At 39.4% G+C, this 19696-nt stretch overlaps 1 protein-coding gene across 2 annotated transcripts in view; it reads left to right on the plus strand.

The window, feature by feature from the left end:
• Window positions 1-19696, plus strand: part of PRDM10 (PR/SET domain 10) — a 149373-nt gene that overhangs the window by 45934 nt on the left and 83743 nt on the right. For both annotated transcript variants that reach the window (XM_075564083.1, XM_075564084.1), the window contains exons 2-4: window positions 8819-9000; window positions 15033-15197; window positions 17612-17671. In XM_075564083.1, coding sequence (XP_075420198.1) covers window positions 8932-9000; window positions 15033-15197; window positions 17612-17671 — 294 coding nt within the window. In that variant the 5' untranslated portion in view covers window positions 8819-8931. The remainder of the gene's footprint in view (window positions 1-8818; window positions 9001-15032; window positions 15198-17611; window positions 17672-19696) is intronic.

The raw sequence follows: 19696 nt of genomic DNA on the forward strand, positions 1-19696 counted from the left end.
GACACCAGTAGGGTCAGTCATGGTAGACAAGGTTTAGCACGGCTTCCACATCAACGCAGATTAGGAAGAAGAAGAGGCGGTCTTCATCTGAAAAAAACATTGGCCAGTGAAATCCTTCTGACTACCAACGTCATTCCCCTTGGTTGCTTTATTTCTAGTGTTGTAAACCATATGATTTTCTAATTCAAAATGGTTAATACCAGTCCATTTCAGCTACTTATGTCTAGAATGTCAATTTTTGAGAACTTCCAATTTTCCTAGATCTGCACATTCCAAGTTCTGCCTATGGGTGTCTGCAGCTGTCTCTTCTCATTTTGAGTCATGCCCCATCAACAAATGAAGGTCCCAAAGGCTTTACTCCCTTTGAGACATTGTGATAGACTGTGCTTTGAGAAGACAGTTCTTTCTCAGTCATACTCGGAGTACCTCTGACCTGGAGAAGGCCTCAGCTCCTGGCACTCTCTCTGACAGTGTTCTGCTTTTGGTTCCCATGAGGTTTTCAGCATCTACCAGTGTTTCCATTACTGTCCATAAGGTTTCAAAGATATTTCCATTTCTCCAGAAAGTTCTTTCATATCTCTTTATTTGCACATTTACCTATTGGTAGACATTTATACTGTTCTATGTTCTGAGTGGAGATAAGGGAAGTGGGTTTATGCAAGGTGAGTATATGTGTTGGTAGTCCTAGGCATTTAGGAGTGAGGGTGAGATGAGTATGGTCATGTTGAGAAATAGGCTCCTTAATGAATCAGATGTTTCCCACAAAATGTGGGCTTGTTATTGTACCTTAGACTTAATAATAGACATGTGGGCATTAAAATATTTTCACTTTGGGCCTCATTTGTTTTTTATTCTTTTTTTGTTGAAGATATATTGTATTTCCAGTGAAAGGTTCCCTAGTAGTTTAGTTTCTGCTTTAATAATTTCTGCAGAAGTTGTTGAGTGATATTATTTTCATTGTTCACTATTGGTGAACATTGTCATGATTTCCATTCTAGTTGTTTCATTTTCATTAATCTAGTTCCTCTCCCCCCTTACACTTATTTGGTCTCATATAGGTAATTGTTTTAAAGGAGTCCTATGTTCATGGGTCATATTTATTAATGTGCTTTTATGAAATCAACATATGCATTGCATATTTTATTTCCAGTTAACCCCCTCCCGTAGGTATTTTCTCCTGTGCACTATGCTAATTAAAAAAAATTAAAAATATCCAAGCTAGGAGGGTATAGTCACAAAAAAGAACAGGAAAAGAAAAGAAAACAAAAACCAAACCTCCAGTCCCCCTCCCCAAAGAACCAAAACCCCCCAAACATTGAATGTACACATTACTTATGGAAAAAACAGAGCTAGTGTGTTATTTAATAGCAAAGTGACCTCAGGGGTTAGTGTCAAAGTTCACAGGACTCACAAGAGTCCTCCAGTATCAAACAATTCAATAGGTCAGTTTTATTATTTTGTTTTCAGGAATTCGAGTTTCTATTCTATATTTTTCTACCATTTTTTCTGGCTCTGTCTATTGTGGCCCTAATTGAGATGGGCAATAACTGCCGGGTACCATGCAGCTTCTGTGGACTCAGGGTGAAAGAGACCGAGTTTCATATAGACCAGGCGTTGGCAAACTTGAGTCACATGCCTCTTGAGTCACATGCGGGTCTTTTGGGATGTACATGTATGTGGCTTTGAAGTAAAATTGCAAATGAAAATAAAACGATCATAGTTTCATTTATTAAAACATTTAAATGATATTATTCAGATAATGGTTATTTCATTTATTTGTAAAAAATACTTGTGGCTCTGGAATCATTTTTAAATGATTGTGAGAAACAGGATTGCTTCGTCCATCTCAACAGCTTGCCACCCCCTGCTGTAGGCTAATTGTACCGAAGACCGTTTCTTCCCTGACTCTTGTTTTCCTTCTGGTGTGCTCCAGACCAGTAGAGAAGGAGAATGGTTGTATCTCAGATGGTGATTCACACGCTTTGAAGACCATCAGGTCTTACCGAGCAAACCAGGAAGTGTGTGGTGGAGGTAGGAGTATAGGAGTGAAAATGCTCATGGAAAAATGGGATTAAAAGACAACGGCATTTTTTCTACTCCCTTTTTACAGCTCCCTCATTTGTGCATATGGTTACATAAATGCATATACTAATATGTCCATACATATGTATGTTTGTACACATACATGCCTGCATGTTTACCCCACAAAAATGAGCTTGGTTCAGAGACTGTGTAGGTGTATATAGTCTAAGTTTTATGCTTCATAGTTTATACATACACACACACAAACACACACGTATAATTCCTGAGACTTGGCCAGTGTCTTTCTTACCTTTAGATCCATGTTGGGTTTTCTGTATATATTTATACTGTTTTAGTGACCCTTGGGAAGAGGTTATCGCATGCTGTTATTGCAGAAGTACTGTAGGGATGGCCTTAACAGACAGAGATTTATTCTCTCTCACAGGGTAGAGGTGAGAAGCCCTATTCAGGGCTCCAGTGTAGGGGGGGTGTTCTTTTCTCTGTTGGTTCTGGGAAAAGTCGGTCCTTGCTTCCTTTTAGCATCTGTAGGTCTGGCATCCCATGGAGATCTCCATGCGTCCTGGCAGCAGCCTTCTCCTGGGTTTAGGATGTTCGTAGACATAGACTCAGGGTCCAGAGGATGTGCTCTGCTCCAGGCTCTTCTTTGTGGGTGGTACTGAGGTCCCTCTGATCTCTGCTTGTTTTTGTTTTATTTTTTTCTGCTCGCTTGTTTAGTCCCTTTTATATCTCAAGAGAGAGTGACTCATGATACAACCTACTCTTGTAAAGTGTATTCTGCCCCATTCATATCATTGCCTCAGATCCTGCTTATCAGTAACATAAAGGGAAGAGATTTCGACACTTAGGGTAATTGGGTCCGATCACAAGAGGGCGGATAATTACACCCTACTGAGGAGACGGCCAAGCCACACTGACACATTGTTTCGGGAGGGAGGGAGGGACGGCATTCACTTAGTAACAGTGTATTTGATGTGGCTACTCCTGTTACCCAGCAAGTGTCCTGTGACTTAACTGGTCCACATTTTATCATACTCAAAAGGGAAGATTGACAACTTTTAAGAAGCCTGCTTTGGGAAGGACTGAGGTTTCAAAATGTAGGTTTCCTGTATCTTACTATTTTAATAAGGCATTGGATTTGATCGCTAATCATTTCTTCACTGACCTATTAGGAACATAACGTTTATATTTGTAGTCACCAAGTTACAGGCAAAAAATTGAGTTCCCTCGTATCCCCTCTGCTTTTTTCTCACTCTTTTTTTTTTCAAAGGCTTTAGCAAACAAATTTATTCTCTCAGCCCAATACTCTCATTCTGTCCTCTGGGCAGTCTCTTCAGCATCTGCTCCCTGCGTCCTTAGAGATCTCCATGTGTGCTGGCCGTTCTCTTGCCCTGCTTCTGCCTCTCTACCTACCCCTGCCCCCCGCCCCCCCCACCTCTTCCTCTCTCACCCCACCTCTGCCTCTCCTTGCTCATCTAATCTTTGTTCATCCAACACTAACCCCGCCTCATGAACCAAACAAGGCCACCTGTTCCCAATTGGGATTGCGAACCAGGAGAGGGTAGGCACTGGGATGCATGTTTGAGTGAGGCTTCACAGGTCCACACTGCATGGGCCTCGATGGCTCTGGGTGCCCGGTCTGCTTTAGGAGCAGGCGCAGTCACAGACTATGTGCCACCTCTTTCAGGTCGTCTCACTGAGAGCAGCTTGAGTTTGTGGAGCCAGGGTGGGACCACTGCTAGTCTATCAGGTGGAAGCTGGGAGGTGGGGGGGTATCCCATTGCTCAGTTCCATGCACCCCTCTTTCTCTCTTCCATCTCCAGCCTTATTAACTTTCTCTTCCCAAAGCGTGACCCAGAGGATGATTTTTACTAATCCTACCCAGCAGCCATTGAATACAGCTTCTTCCTCTTGTTTTCATTTTCCAACAAAGACCCCCAACTTGTCCTGCCCTAGGAGCTCTTTCACTACATTTGCTGCTTAAATGGTGGCACAAAGTTGGTGGTTCAAACCCACTAGCTGTGTCTCAGGAGAAAGATGAGGCTGTCTGCTCCTGGGAACCCTGTGGTGCTTTCCTCTTTTTGCTCTGACTTTTACTGCTCTCTTGCTCCTTTTAGACAAAAGTAGTATAGGAAGTCCGTGAACTCAATGCCTATAGTCTTGCAAAGGAATAATGAGTACAGCTCGACCTGTTCTCCACAGCCCCTCCCCCCCTTAATCTCCAGGGAGATTTTTCATTTTCTTTCTATTAAAAAAAAAACAAAACAAAACAAAAACTTTTTATTGTGAATTAGGTGAAGTTTTCCAACCCAAACCCAAATCACTGCCACCGAGTTGAATCTGCCTCATAGTAACCATATGGGACAGGGAGAATTGCCTCTCCAGGCTCCTGAGCCTGTGGTTTGTCCGGGTAGACCAGAGAAGCAAATTCATGGACACTCGTATGGGTATAGGAGAGAGCTTTAAATACAAGAACAATTGAATATTGAGAAAACAGCCCAGCCCAGACCAGATCAAGTCCCTAAGTTCGATATGAGCCCATATGTCTGATACCAATCTATAACTTTCTCTTCAGACTCATGAAACACATGCAATGACATCGAATGCAGGAAGATCACAGGCCAGTGGGTGGGAAGTCTTGTGGATCCAGTGGCATTGTAATTATCTCAGTGCTGGCAGGGGTCTCCACATGGCTCCTCCAGCTCAGAGCACTAGCGTCTCCCAGAGAGGGAGGGAGTCTCCTGCCCTCAAGGCAATTGGTGTATAAACCACATTTCTTCTTCTTTGTTTTTCCTTATAACATTGGTGATATTAAATATTTATCTTTGTAAAATTGACTGAGTTTGCTAAGCATAATGATCTCTAGTTTTTTCCTCCAATCTGTGGGTTCTCTGTTGATTCTTTTGAAGTCTTTTGTTATGCATAAAATGTCATATTTTTCATAGATCCCAGATCTTTATTTTGTCTTCTGTAGTGCGAATATGTGTATTTATGCCTCTTATCAGGGTTAAGTTTGTCCCAATTGTTTCATTGGTGGTCTTAATAATTGTGTGATTTATATTTAGATCTTTGATCCATCTTGAGTTTGGTTTTGTACATAGTGTCAGGTATGGGTCTTGTTTCATTCTTTTTCAGGTGAAGATTCAGTTTTTTCAATACCATTTGTTGAAAAGACTATATCTTGCCCATTTAATGTTTCAGTTCTTTATCAAAAATTGTTTTCCTTGTTTTTCAGTTCTAACCCAGTGGTCTCTATATCTAGCATCGTATCAGTTCCAGGCTATTTTGCTTATTGTGGTGCACAGTGGGTTTCAAGGTCTGGGAGTGTAAAGCCTCCTACTTTGTTATTATTTTTCATTAGTGTTTTATTTATCCTAGGCTTCTTTAATTTCCATATAAAGCTGGTAATTCCTTTGGAAAAAATTGGTGGAATTTGGATTTGATTTGCATGGATTTATAAATCATTTTGGGTCATATTGACATTTTCACAATATTTCGCCTACCTATCCTCATGGTAACTTGTTATACTTGTATAGGTTCTTTTTGGTTTCTTGAAGGAGTATTTTGTAGTTTTCTCTGTGTAAGTCTTTGTTTCGCTGGTAAGGTTTATTCTTAAAAATTTTATTTTTTGTGTAATTAATGTAAATGGTATTACTCTTCATATCTTTTTGTACAAGTATCCTACTGATCTCTGTATGTTGATCTTCTAGCCTGCTACGCTGCCAAATTTTTCAATTAGCTTGAGCAATTGTTTAATAGAATCTTTGGGGATTTTCGATATATCGCAGTGGTCCTCAATCTTTCTAATGCCATGACACCTTAATACAGTTCCTCATGTTGTGCTGACACCCCGCCCAAACCATAAAGTTATTTTCGTTGCTGATTCATAACTGTAATTTTGCCACAACTCACAGCTTGAGAATTGCTGAATTATAGGATCATGTTGTCTGCAAATAAAAGAGATTTTTCTTTCTTCTGTGTCTCTGAATAGAAAAATTAGTTTTATTTGAATAAAAAAATCATGTGCACATGTATGTATGTATCTACAATATTTAGACAGAACTTTCCCCCCTGCTCACTTATTAATCATATCATTCCATAGTTCAATCACATCAGGCATACAATTGCTACCAAAATCAGTTTCAAAGCATTCTCTATTCTTTTTTGAATTCCTTGATGTCAGGTCCCCTTTGCCACTACCACCCCACCACCTGTATTCACCAGGGACCCTCATTCTACTTGTTGTCTCTTTAGGTTCATATATAGAAAAACATATAACAAGACTTTAATTTCCTTTTGATGTCTAATGGTTCCAGCTAAAATGTCCAGAATTCAATAAGAGTGGTGGCAAAAGACAACCATTCAAAGAGGAAATGGCCTCACCTTCTCTCCCTTTAGTGAGATGTAGGCTATTGGCCTCACATACATGGCTTTCACTATATTGAGAAGTTGTCCTTCTATACTTATTTTGTTGAGTGTTTTAATCAGGAATAGATGTTGAATTTTATCAAATACCTTTTCTGTATTGAATGATATAATCATGTCGCTCTTCTCCTTTGTAATAAATTGCACTGATTATTTTTCTAACATTAAACCATCCTTGAATATTTGGTATGAACCCCTCTTGATTGTGTTTTATTATTATTATTATTGATGCTTAGTTGAATTTTGGTGACTAGTATTTTATTGAAAATCTTGGCATCTATATTCATTAGGGATATTGGTCTGTAATTTTCAATTCTGGTGATGTCTTTGCCTGGTTTAGGTATCAAAGTTATAGTTGCTTCATAAATTAGTTTGGTAGTATATAGTCTATTTGTATATTGTGGAATAGTTTATTTAAATTTGGTATTAACTTTTCTCTAAATGCTTGTTAGAATTGCCTAGTAAAACCATCTGGTCTTGGACTTTTTGATGTGAGATTTTTAATAACTAGATCCATTTCATCTCATGTTTTAGGCTTGTAGAAATTTTCTACATCATTCTGTGGTAATTTAGGTAAATAATACATTTAAAGAAATTTATCCATTTATCTAGATTTTCAAATGCTTTGGAAAACAATTTCTTATATTACTGTGTGATTATATTTTTATGTTATTTTGGTTTGTTGTAATATTTGCTTCACTTCTTATTTATAAAATTTGTTTTTACCCATTCTTTCCTGTGGTTAGTTTTGCCAGTGGTTTATCTATTTTGTTAATCATTTCAAAGAGCCAACTTCTTGTTTTACTGATTTTTTCCTATAGTTTTTATTTATTTAACATTTTTCCCTATGGTATTTATAAATATTTCAGATTCATTTATTTCTGCCATAATATTTATTATTTCTTTTCTTCTAGTAACTAATGGTTTATTTTGCTGCCTTTTCCCCGGATCAAATCTTTGAGGAAGATTGCATTTTAGGCTTGTTCCCAAACAAGTAGCCATCTAAGTGAGACACCAACCAAGTTCGCGTAGAAGAAGCGTACCAACATCCATGATTCAAGGATTATAAATTATATAATCCAAATCCAGAGGAGGGAATAGTGTCGGAGCTCAAGTTGTGTGAAGAAGGCTAAAGATGACAGTAGAAGTGCAAAGTACACGTGTAGGACCATATAGGGAAGAAACCTCCAGTAGGAATTACTTGGTTATCAGACAGTAATGTGGAGACGACTGCAGTAGTTTAAAATGTTAAATCTGGCCTGAACTGTTAAAACCTTGTCAGTTACTAGATCTCCCCCTCTGATATACTTTGTGATTAATCTGGTTTTTAATATTTTCTGTTGTCTCCGCCTCCTACCCCCAGTATTGGGGTTTGTCTCTGTTGTATTTTGTCGTGACGGATTGCCATCTTGCATCTTTGTTATGTAGTTTTTGGAATATGAAACCCAGGAGAGATCAATCTATAGAGACAACAATTAGAACAAGGGGTCCTGGGGTGTACGATGGTGGAGGTGGGGTGGGGGGGGAAAGGGAACATCAAGGAGTTAAAGAAGGAAGAAATTTTTAGTAGCAATTGTACAATACTGCTTAATGTGATTGAACTATGTCTGGATCAGCTCCTAATAAAATAGTTTGGAAGAAAAAGATTGCATTTTATACAAACTCAGACACACACATAGTAGTACATAGCAACATGCGATACCATTGTATTATTAGTTCACATAAGTTAATCTTTGCATTAAAAAATCATTTTATTGGGGGCTCTTACACCTCTTATAACATTCCATACATTAATTGTATCAAGCATATTTGTACATATGTTGCCATCATCATTTCCAAAACATTTTCTACTTGAGCCCTTAGTATAAGCTCCTCTGTTTCCCCTCCCCCACCAACCTCCCACCCTTGTGAATCCTTGATCAATTATATCTTGTTATTATTTCGCATCTTACACTGTCCTGTTATCTTCCGTCACCCACATTTCTGTTATTTGTACCCTTTTTGGGGTGGGCTATGTATCCAACCTTGTGATGGGTTCTCCCTTTCTCCCCCTTCCCCCCTCCCCTCATGATATCGCTACTTTCACTACTGTTCCTGAGAGTTTTATTTGCCCTGAATTCCATGTGTTGAGAGCTCTTACCTGTACCAATGTGTGTTCTCTGGTCTAGCCAGATTTGCAAGGTAGAACTGGGTCATGGTAGTGGGGAGGAGGAAGCATTCAGGAACTAGAGGAATGATGTGTGTTTCATCGGTATTATATATTTTTGAATTTTTTGTTCTTAGAGGTTGAAGGTATAATTTATTAAAACATAATCATCTATTAAAAGTCTTGGTCCCTTTTTCTGTTTTCCAGGCTTGTTGCAGAGGTCATTTTGTTCGTCATGGACACATATGTGGTAGACCGATGACTGCTGTCCGCCCCGTACTCCTCCAGGCTGCTGTCTCGGGAGGCCTAGTGAAGAAGAGATGGACCCCAAAGCTGAACACTCACATGTGTGGTCCACGTCTGCAGAACATGAACAGAACACCACACAGGTGACGGGTGGTCATTTCTAGCTTTGTCGGTAGTTACTTTTTAGTTGGCTACAGTTAGCTGGTAGCTTGTCTTGATTATCTAGGGCTGGTCTAACAGAAATGCTACAAGTGAATGGCTTTAACAATAGAAATATATTCTCCCACAGCCCAGAGGGCTAAAAGGCCAAAATCAGGGTGCAGGAGTTAGTGGAAGACTTCCTCTCTGTGTCACCTCTGGGGAAAGGTGCCTGTCTTTTTCAACATGCCTGGGCTTGGAGATAGCAGTCTACCTCAGTATTAATCAGCCCCTGTGTTTAGGAGGTTCCCAGTGCGATGACTTTTCTTCCAAGAGACATATGTTGCTCCTGCCTCTTCTTTCTTTTTTTTTTTCTTTTTGCTTGCCTCTTCTTTCTTGGTGGTAGTATTTCCCTCTGATCTCCACTCACTTGTTTAATCTGTTTTATATCTGAAAAGAGATTGATTCAAGATACAACATAATCCTGTAGATTGCATCCTTCCTCATTAGCACCATCCAAGTTAGGACTTGAAGTACATGGTATAATGACATCAGCTTAGAGAATAGAGGTTAATTACATAATACCGAGGAGCATTTAGCCTAGTTGTGGTTCATTAGGACATGTATTCATGGGGGACACAATTTAATCCAGAAAACAACTAAAGACATAATAGCTACTGTATAGCAATCAATATTTTGCAGGGGTCTGACTTGAAGAATTATGCACAAAGATTCAACAATATTTCTATACTTTGAATATTCCATTAAAATTATTGACTAAGATTAGGAGACTCGCTAAACTACCACCATAGGCTTCTCTGCCTTTTCTGCAATTCATTGCTGTCATCAGTTTTACTATATTTTCCTTAAAATGAATGTATTTGTCTTTTTAAATTAAATTTTATTTTATTGGTGGCTTTTACAGCTCTTATTACAATTCATACATATATCCATTTTGGCGATCACATCTGTACATGTGTTGTCATCATCTTTTTAAAAACATTTTCCTTTTACTTGAGCCCCTGGAATCAGCTCCTCATTACCCCCGCCCCATGTCCCCTTGATAATTTACAAATTCTCTTCCTTCCTTCCTTCCTTCCTTTCTTTCTTTTTCTTATACCGAGTGCTGTCTCATTTTTTTAATCCACTTTTCTGCTGTCCATCCCCTGGGATGGGGGCCATACATGGATAATTGTGATGTATGCCCCCTTCATCCCTCAAGCCCCACTACCCTTATCCTCCTAGTATCATTGCTTCCCTTATTGGTCCTAAGGGGTTTGTCTGTTCTGGATTCCCTGTGTTGCTAGCTCTTATCTGTACTAGTGTACATGTTCTGGTCTAGCCAGATTTGTAAGATCGAATTGGGGTCATGGTAGTGTGGGTGGGGGTGAGGAATCAATAAGAACTAGAGGAAGGTTGTATGTTTCATCAGTGCTATACTGCACCCTGACTGGCTCTTCTCTTCTTTGTGGCTGTTCTGACCGAGGATGTCCAATTGACTACTGATGGGCTTTGGGCCTCTACTCTGCTATCCCCCTCATTCCCATTGATATGCTTTTTGTTTGTTTTGTTTTGGATCTTTGATAACTGATACGTGATCCCATCTACACCTCCTGATCATACAGGCTGCTGTGCTTTTTCCATGTGGGCTTTGTTGCTTCTCAGCTAGATGGCTGCTTGTTTATCTTCAAGCCTTTAAGACCCCAGATGGGCTATCTTTTGATAGCCAGGCACCATCAGCTTTCTCCACCACATTTGCTTATGCATCCATTTTTTTTCAGCGATTGTGTTAGGGAAGGTGAGCATCACAGAGTGCTGTGTTTGTAGAACAAATTGTTCTTGGATTGAGGAAGTACTTGAGTAGAGGCCCAATGTCCATTCACTACTGTAATACTTTATAAATAAATATGTTATTTCAAAAGACAGCATTGAATCTGGAGCTCTGGGAAAGGGACTTATCTGATCAGAGCACATGGGAACAGATGAAGTGGGAGAAGAGAGAGGAGCACATCCTGGCCCACCAGGCCTTGAGGACAATGATCCCAATTAGAGCAGCCAGTACACAGAGAGGACCACATGGCCAGCCCCACTATGACACATGATGCCCCTCACTGACTCATAGCCCTACAGGGGACAATACTGGAGACACATGTGGGAATTGCGCCAGATATGATCCCGCCCCACCGAGGCAAAACACTAAGGGGGTGCAACAGAACAGCAAGGGAATGGAGCGGTGAGGTCCCCAAGGAATGCTGAAGGTGGACTTTGGGGCAAGGGTGTGGTGCCCCAACAGACTGGACTGGAAAACACTCCTAAAGGCCAACAAACAATCCTTGAACTAACTACAAGTTTTCTTGTTGTTTTTTTGGTCATTGTTTTGTTGTATATTGTTACTTGGATTTTCTCTGCCTTGTTTTTGTGCATGTTATTATCTCCATAGGTCTGTCTAAATAAGATAGGCTGGATGAACAATCTGGAGGAGAAAACAATGGGACCGACAGTTCTGGGGGACATGGGAGAGGGGCGGGGGGTGAAAGTAAGTGATGTTAACAAACTCAGGGACAAGGAAACAACAAGGGATCCAAATTGGTGGTAAGGAGGGTGTGGGAGGCCTGGTAGGGCATGATAAAGGGTAATGTAACTAAGAGGAATTGCTGAAACCCTGGTGGGGACTGAGCATGATAGTAGGATAGGAGGAAGGTCAAGGGAAATAGAGGAAAGAGCTGGGAGGCTAAGGGCATTTATAGAGGTCTAGATAAAGACATGTACATATGCAAATATATTTATGTATGAAGATGGGGGAATAGATCTATGTGCATATATTTATAAGTTTAGAATTAAGGTAGCAGAAGGACATTGGGCCTCCATTCAAGTACTCCCTCAATGCAAGAATACTTTGTTCTATTAAATTGGCATTCCATGATGCTCACCTTCCCGACACAACAGCTGAAGACAAAGCAGGTGAATAAGCAAATGTGAAGAAAGCTGATGGTGCCCAGCTATCCAAAGATATAGCGTCTGGGGTCTTAAAAGCTTGAAGGTAAACAAGCGGCCATCTAGTTCAGAAGCAACAAAGCCCACATGGAAGAAGCACACCAGCCTGTGTGATCATGCGGTATCGAAAGGATCAGTTATCAGGCATCAAATCAAGAAAAATCATATGATTGTGCGCTCATCTCCATGATATGATCACTGAAGACAAATAGGTGCATAAGCAAATGTGGTGAAGAAAGCTGATGTTGCCCGGCTATCAAAAGATATGGCGTCTGGGATCTTAAAGGCTGAAGGTAAACAAGCAGCCTTCTAGCTCAGAAGCAACAAAGCCCACATGGAAGAAGCACACCAGCCTGTCTGACCACAAGGTGCAGAAGGTACCAGTTATCAGACATGAAAGAACTAAAAATCATATGAATGAGTGCCCACCTTCCTGATATGATCAATGAAGACAAACGTGTGCATAAGCAAATGCGGTCAAGAAAGCTGATCGTGCCCAGCTATCAAAAGATATAGATAGCATCCTGGGTCTTAAAGGCTCGAAGATAACAAGAGGCCATCTAGTTGAGAAGCAACAAAGCCCACATTGCAAGAAACAGAACAGACTGTGTGACCACGAGCTGTCGAAGGGATCTGGTATCAAGCATCAAGGAACAAAAAAATCTTATCTTTGAAAATGTGGGTGAGTGCAGAGTGGAGACTCAAAGCCCATTTATAGCCAACCAGACACCCCTCACTGAAGGGTTGTGGGGAGGAGATGAGCCAGTCAGGGTGCAGAGTAGCAACAATGAAACATATAACTTTCCTCTAGTTCTTAAATGCTTCCCCCCCTCCCCCCACTGTCATGTTCCCAATTTTACCTTACAAGACTGCTTAGACCAGAGGATGTACATAGGTACAGATAGCAATTGGAAACACAGGGAATCCAGGACAGATGACTCCTTCAGGACCAGTGGTGAGAGTGGCGATACCTGGATGGTGGAGAGAATGTGGGGTAGAAAGGGGGAACTGATTACAAGAATCTATGTATAGCCTCCTCCCTGGGGGATGTGCAGCAGAGAAGAAAGTGGGGGAGACATTGGACAGTGTAATATATGACAAAATAATAATTATGAATGATGAAGGGTTCAAGAGGTAGGAGGGAGTGGGGAGGGAGGGGGAAAATGAGGAGCTGATACCAAGGCCTCAAGTAGAAGGCAAATGTTTTGAGAATGATGATGGCAACAAATGTACATATGTTCTTAACACAATGGATGAATGTATGGATTGTGATAAGAATTGTATGAGCCCCCAATAAAATGATTAAAAAAATTAGATTTACTCTCCCCCGCCCTTACTCCCCTGTTCTCTTTCCCTTGTCCTCCTTCCCCTCCCCTCTCTCCTGCCCTTCAATCTCCAATCTCCATGTGGATCACCAATCTGGCTCAGGTTCTTGGCTTTGCATGAGAAAGAAATCACACTGAAGCCTGGTTTGTAATCCAAATGTGTCTTCTGTCCAAGACTCCTTGCACCTCTTCAGCTCAAAACAAGGGCCAACCTGACTTAAGGTCTCCTGAGATGACCAAGCAGCCAGACTATGGCCTGGAGACCATTGAGAACAAAGCAGAACCCACCCCAGCCAAGCCTCCCAATGACGTCTGCATCCTGTAAGCTTTCAGGAAGGCCCTGGCCTGGCCATGCAGGTGGAAGAGCAGGCCAGCAAAGAAACCAGCAGCAAGAAATAGCCCCAGTGGTGACTGCACATAAATTTGAAAATAACGGCAGTTTCCCACAAACTTTCTGAAGCCCCCTTGTGTATCTATCACTTTTTCCTGTTCAGTTATTTACAGGTGTAAGCCTCTTGACAGCGATGACAAGGATCTGTTTGCAGGATAACATCCCACTTTCTCTATACTGACCCTAGTAACCATTAATAAACTTTGATATCTATTAACAAAAATTAGGTTCCAACCAGACCACTTTAGGAGTGGCTGACTTCAGTACCAGCACATAAATTATTTCTCTCCCAAATATATACTTTGGCAATCTGCTCCCATACCTTAAATACCAGGTGTCAGGCAGTGCGCCAAATTGTCGTTTTCAGGAATTCAAACCTCCCAAGCTGGCTGCTCAGCAAGAATTTTACAACACTCATTTTCCACCTCAGTTCTTTCAATCTTGGAAGAGGGGGGATTGTTTACTCTGGTGACAATTGGATTCATTTTCCAAAAATTCTTAAAATGACTTCATTAAAATTTTCTGTATTTTAACTTAGCTGGCAGGAAGAACTCTTCTATGCTCATTGATGCAACAGACATTTATTGGTGTTTCCAGAATATCCTTTAAGTATGAAAGAGGTGACCTTGATCTTTTGGCTTAACGGCCCTTATACTTATAAAATAGCAGTGTTTTTTTTTTAGTAATAAAATAGGCAATTTTATTTTCAAAATAGAAGTTTTATGACATTTTGGGAGCAGTTGGTTTTTAAGTCAACATTTTTCACATCAGAATACTTGGTGTTTGGGAGTCTTCAGTCCCTTTTCTTTCTTTATAAATCAGTTTATGGGGCTCATACAGCTCTTACCACAATCCATACGTATATCCATTGTGTCAAGCACATTTGTACATATGTTGCATCATCATTTTCAAAACATTTTTCTTTCTACTTGAGCCTTTGGTATCAGCTCCTCTTCTTTCCCTCCTTCCCTTACCCTCCCACCCTAGGGATCCCTTGATAAATTAGAAATTATTATTATTTTCATTAATCTCTTTTTTAAGATCTGTTAACCACACCTTTATTCTTGCCTAAGAGTGATATTTGTATTGGACATTTGAGGTCAAAGGGAATGTAGATTAGTTGCTTAATATCAAGCAGCACAGCACATTTACAGCCTGTCTGCTAGTCACTAACTTGGGTGAAGATTTATTAGTCCCTGTTTTCCATTCATTGTCAAGTGTTTCAGTGAGGCCAGTGTAGACTGTACTTTGTTAGGCATGTGCCTTTGTGAGATTACTGCACCAGTACAACAAAAGATGTTATATGTCTGCCTGCCTTTTGCCTTAGGTGCATTTTGTTCCGGACTCTGGAACTGTGGCTCAGATCGTCTACACGGATGACCAGGGGCGTCCACCCCAGCAGGTGGTGTACACAGCAGATGGTACCTCCTACACGTCCGTAGATGGTCCAGAGCACACACTGGTTTACATCCATCCTGTGGAAGCTGCTCAGGCATGTGTGGTACTACTTTTTTGTGGTTTTCTTATTAGTTAATTCACCGAATACTTGTGCTAGGCCCTGGTGACAAAGAACATGTTCAGGTAAGAGTTCTGTTCTTAAGAGCTTATAACTGACTTAGCAAAGGATAATAGGGGCTATCTATTTGAATTAATGCCAAGAGTTAGAGTATAATTCACATATCAGTTTTTCTTGTGACCACTCACTAGATCCGTGTTTCCCTAAGTGGGTAAGAGCACCCCTTGGGGAGTGCTCGAACAATCCAGGGGCACTGTGAAAGTTGATACCTATACTTCATGTTGGATTATTGCTGTATTGCACAAGGGTTTCATTGGTGGGTTGTAGAGGAGGGCAGAGTAGAGCTGTTTTTTTTTTCCCTAAAAAGGTATAGTAAGCCAAATAACTTTGAGAAACTATGGACTAGAATATAAATCTAACTTTTCTTTTTGTTCGTTCTTTTTAAAAATCACACAATTTATTTATTTTTCAATAAGTTTAGATCTTTGAGGGGTACAGCATCATATGGATTCTGTGCCCAACAGCCATAGTGGGCAGGTTCCTGTGGAATTTGGCCCAAACCATGCCACTCTTTCCATGGGCAATCGGTTAGTTCTCTTTCCCCAGGTTACTTGGATTTTGTTAGGTTTACCGCCAGGAGTCACTGTTGTTCTTTGCTTTGTCCATATAAATATGTCTTTTGCCTAAATAGAATTCAGTTTCATCTCAGGTGTAAACACCTTTAATTTTCTTTCTTTTTTAACACCTTTAATTTTCAAAAGAGCCGTGTGCTCTTGCTGGCTTTGGAGATCCTGTGTATAGCCAGAAAAAAATGCCTTTGACCACAGCCTTCCAGACATATTTGCCATGTAGAAGTTCTGTTTCCATCAGCAGCTGGCTACTTTTCTTAAGTAGACAGAACCAGGCAAAAAAGTAGCATAACTAAACATAGTCCAGCAAGCATATAGATTATTTCAGTCAAATATATACACAGATGAACCTACTAGCTTTTAAACTATAATTTATTAATAACTTACTGATTTGTACGACTATATCAGAAGCAAAGGTGTTTCCTCGCAAGAACAGTGCAGTTGCTACTTTTACTTATTGTCTTGCCAATGACTTGGAGCGCCGATTTTCTTATGAATGACACAGATCTTTCTCTACAGAGCTATGCTAATTTCTCTTGTTAGCATTTTACAGTGGACAGAGTGCTTTCAGTATGTTATTAAAGATAATCATACCATTAGAGAAGAATCCTGGTAATAGCAATTTGCCCTTATGCAATGTTTAATTAAGAGGCTCAAATCACTCTTGAGAAGAAATGGCACCCTCCCAATTAATACTTTCAAATCTATATGATAATGAAATAGCCCTATAGTCAGGCTGTTACATTTGACATATTACTGCTTATTTTTAGGCCCTACCCTATTACATAGAATTAGATTGTTTATGTAAATAATATCCTTTGTCCAACTTTTAATTTATTACTATGTTACTAAATATCTGAGATATGTGTGTGTGTGTATGATCCAAGAAGCATGAAGTGGCTGGCTTAAATTCTTTTCTGTGTTCTTCTAGAATCAAAATGGAACCATAGTATTCCTATAGAGTAGCTAGATGGGGTTGGGAGAAGTAAAGCCATTTAGAAATTTAAGCGGAATGAATATTTTTAGATTGGACATATTAGATGTGGTGCTTTGGCTAAACTAATTTTGATGATTTTCCTTCTTTAACTTTGCTACACAATGACCAACACTCCTGTGTGTTTATAATTCTTCTTCCTTAAGAAAATATACAATATCATTTGCTTTATCAAAAAAAAAAAAAGGGAAAGAAAGCAGCAGCTCTGGGACATTAAGTTTAATTCATATTCCTTTTAATGATCTGGTAATAAATGTGCATTTATATTTGAAACAGTTGTAATAGTTGTGAATGTACTCTTGCAGTGTGTGTATGCTCTTATAATCATTGTGATGAGTCCTTTTCTGAATGTGAATCTCCGTCCATGTTCATTTAGTCACAAGTATATTCTTGCCCTCACAGTGTGACCATGAGTGCCCTCCTTCTTGTGCCTCCTACAAAGTCTTGGAGACTTCTGTGACGTGCCTGTTGAAACTAGCTGCCCTTTTTCACCCCAAGGGAGACTTTGCTGCAGAGTAAAATCACGGACTGTGTTAGACATCTAGGAGGGTTAGCTTGTACAATCTCTTTGGAGCCATTTAAATGAAAGGCGTTAGCTAGATGTAAGCTCCCATCTCTATCTTCTTTATTAATGAAGGGTTATTACTAGCTATAATGGGAGTTTGCTCTCTCCAAAATTCGTGCTTAGTAGTAGGTTAATTTTCCCTGTGTAGGCAAGTTGTCTAGAGATCTATGGATAAGTTACTTATTTATTTATTTTTATCTAGACTCTGTTTACAGATCCTGGCCAGGTCACTTATGTCCAACAGGATGCTACGGCTCAGCAGGTAAGGAATTGCCATTGTTGTTGTTTGTAGAGAATACTATAAAAGTTAGAGCCCTGTGGAATGCCTCCCTTCCTCCTCTCTACGGTGCATGCTCAGGATGTGTGCTTAACTACTAAGAACATTCTCTAGCTCCCTTAATGAAAACAAATAAAACGTAACACTAATATACACCAACCAGTGTGTGTTGGAATAACTTAATGATAAAAAGTACTTTGTCGATTGTGGTGATGATTATACAACTTTTCTTGATATGATTAAAATATTGAATTGTGTGATATGAGGATTAAGTGCCAATAAAACTGTTTAAAAATGAAAACCAAATAAATAAATAAATGCTTTGACAGAGTAATTAAAAAATTAAGTAAGCATATAAACAGAGTATTAACTCAAGTCCCCCAAATAATTCCACATTTTAAAAATATATGTGTATCTATGTAGATTAGATAACACTTTAGATAAATTAAAGCAACATAAAACATTCCTGTTTAAGTTACATATAAATTAAGTGGCAGTCTTTCTCGTTCTGGTTTATTAAAAATTGGAATTATTTTTATTTTCTCTGAAAGCATTTCTTCCCCTTTACCTTCATTTCTAATAATTCTATTTGACTTTGAGGAAGAAGTTCTACTTTATTCTCAGGCTGTGAATGTGAAAAAGAAGTTTTAGAAGCTAAATACCGTGAATGTTTCATTAAGGGGAACATGAATTCAGATGTATTTATTTTCATGTCAGCTACTATGATTGTCTTTTAGCTGCTCTCTGTGTGTCATGGATGACTAGTAATTAAGTTTTCATTGGAAAGCACTTCTGCTTTAAAATTTTAAAAAATTTATTCATTCTTTTGCTTTTTTATTTTTTAATGTATGAGAGTGAGCTAATGAACTTTGATAAAGATGTCTCGGTGGTGATGTGGTTAAACATTTGGCTGCTGGATGAAAGGTCAGCCACTCTGTGGGAGAAGGATGTGGTAATCTGCTTCCATAAACAGTATATTCTTGGGACAGTTTTACTCTGTCCTATAGGGTCACAATCAGTCAAAATTGATTTGATGGCAATGGATTTTTATCAAAGTGTATGATTCATATATTTTTATTTTTGATTTTAAGAACAAATGAGTATTTGTGTTAATGCTGTCTGTGAAATCAGGAGGAAGTTCTTGGTATATAAGTCATGCCTGATTTTATCCCTAGACGGTTGTGAACTACCTAATCAACTATGGTTTTGTGACCATAGCTGTATATAAATAAAATGTGACTATATGTATATAAATATGAATGAGAATTATTATTCTACTTTAATAATTATTTAATAACTAGGTATATTCTTGACCAAAAGTTACATAAACCCGAGAGTAATTAAAAATATATTGCCACTAGAGTTCCAGTTCTCTCTCTCTCTCTCTCTGTCTCTCTCTCTCTCTCTCACACACACACACACACACACACACACACACACACACACTATTACAAATAACACATGTTTAAAAATGTCTCTGTGATCAGTGGATAACTGCGAATATGTTCCCCCAGTTGTCCTCTTGTACCTTAGCCTTGTTAGGGTCCAACCAAAGCAGTGGGGGTTCTCCTGGACCGTTCAATTGAAGGCAGAAAGGTTAGCTCAGAAGGAAGGTTATGGCAATGTATTTTGGTTCCCCCAACGGATAATCTTGGTAGCATTTCTTTTCTTTTTTTTTATCCCGGTCGGACCCCTGGTAGCATTTCTTAAGGACACAGGGCCATCATTAGGGCTTATTAGGAAGAAGTTTCCAAAAATTAAAAATTGTGCTGGTGAGAAAAAGGCCAGAAAAGTTACACCAAGAAAAATTTTTTTCTATTACAACACTAAACTTGCTAATACCAACATAGGCTTTCCTATGAGAATTTCATTGGGAAACCATACCCCATCTATCCTACAATCCTGACCTTGTCCCTTTAGACTTCTTTTTGTTCCCAAACTGAAATAACATTGAAAAGGTCCATGATTGAGTACTTCAAGGATGCTAACATGGCTGTGTTTACGTTGGGT

Source organism: Tenrec ecaudatus, chromosome 12 (assembly GCF_050624435.1).
Source record: "Tenrec ecaudatus isolate mTenEca1 chromosome 12, mTenEca1.hap1, whole genome shotgun sequence".
NCBI classification, from domain to species: domain Eukaryota; kingdom Metazoa; phylum Chordata; class Mammalia; order Afrosoricida; family Tenrecidae; genus Tenrec; species Tenrec ecaudatus.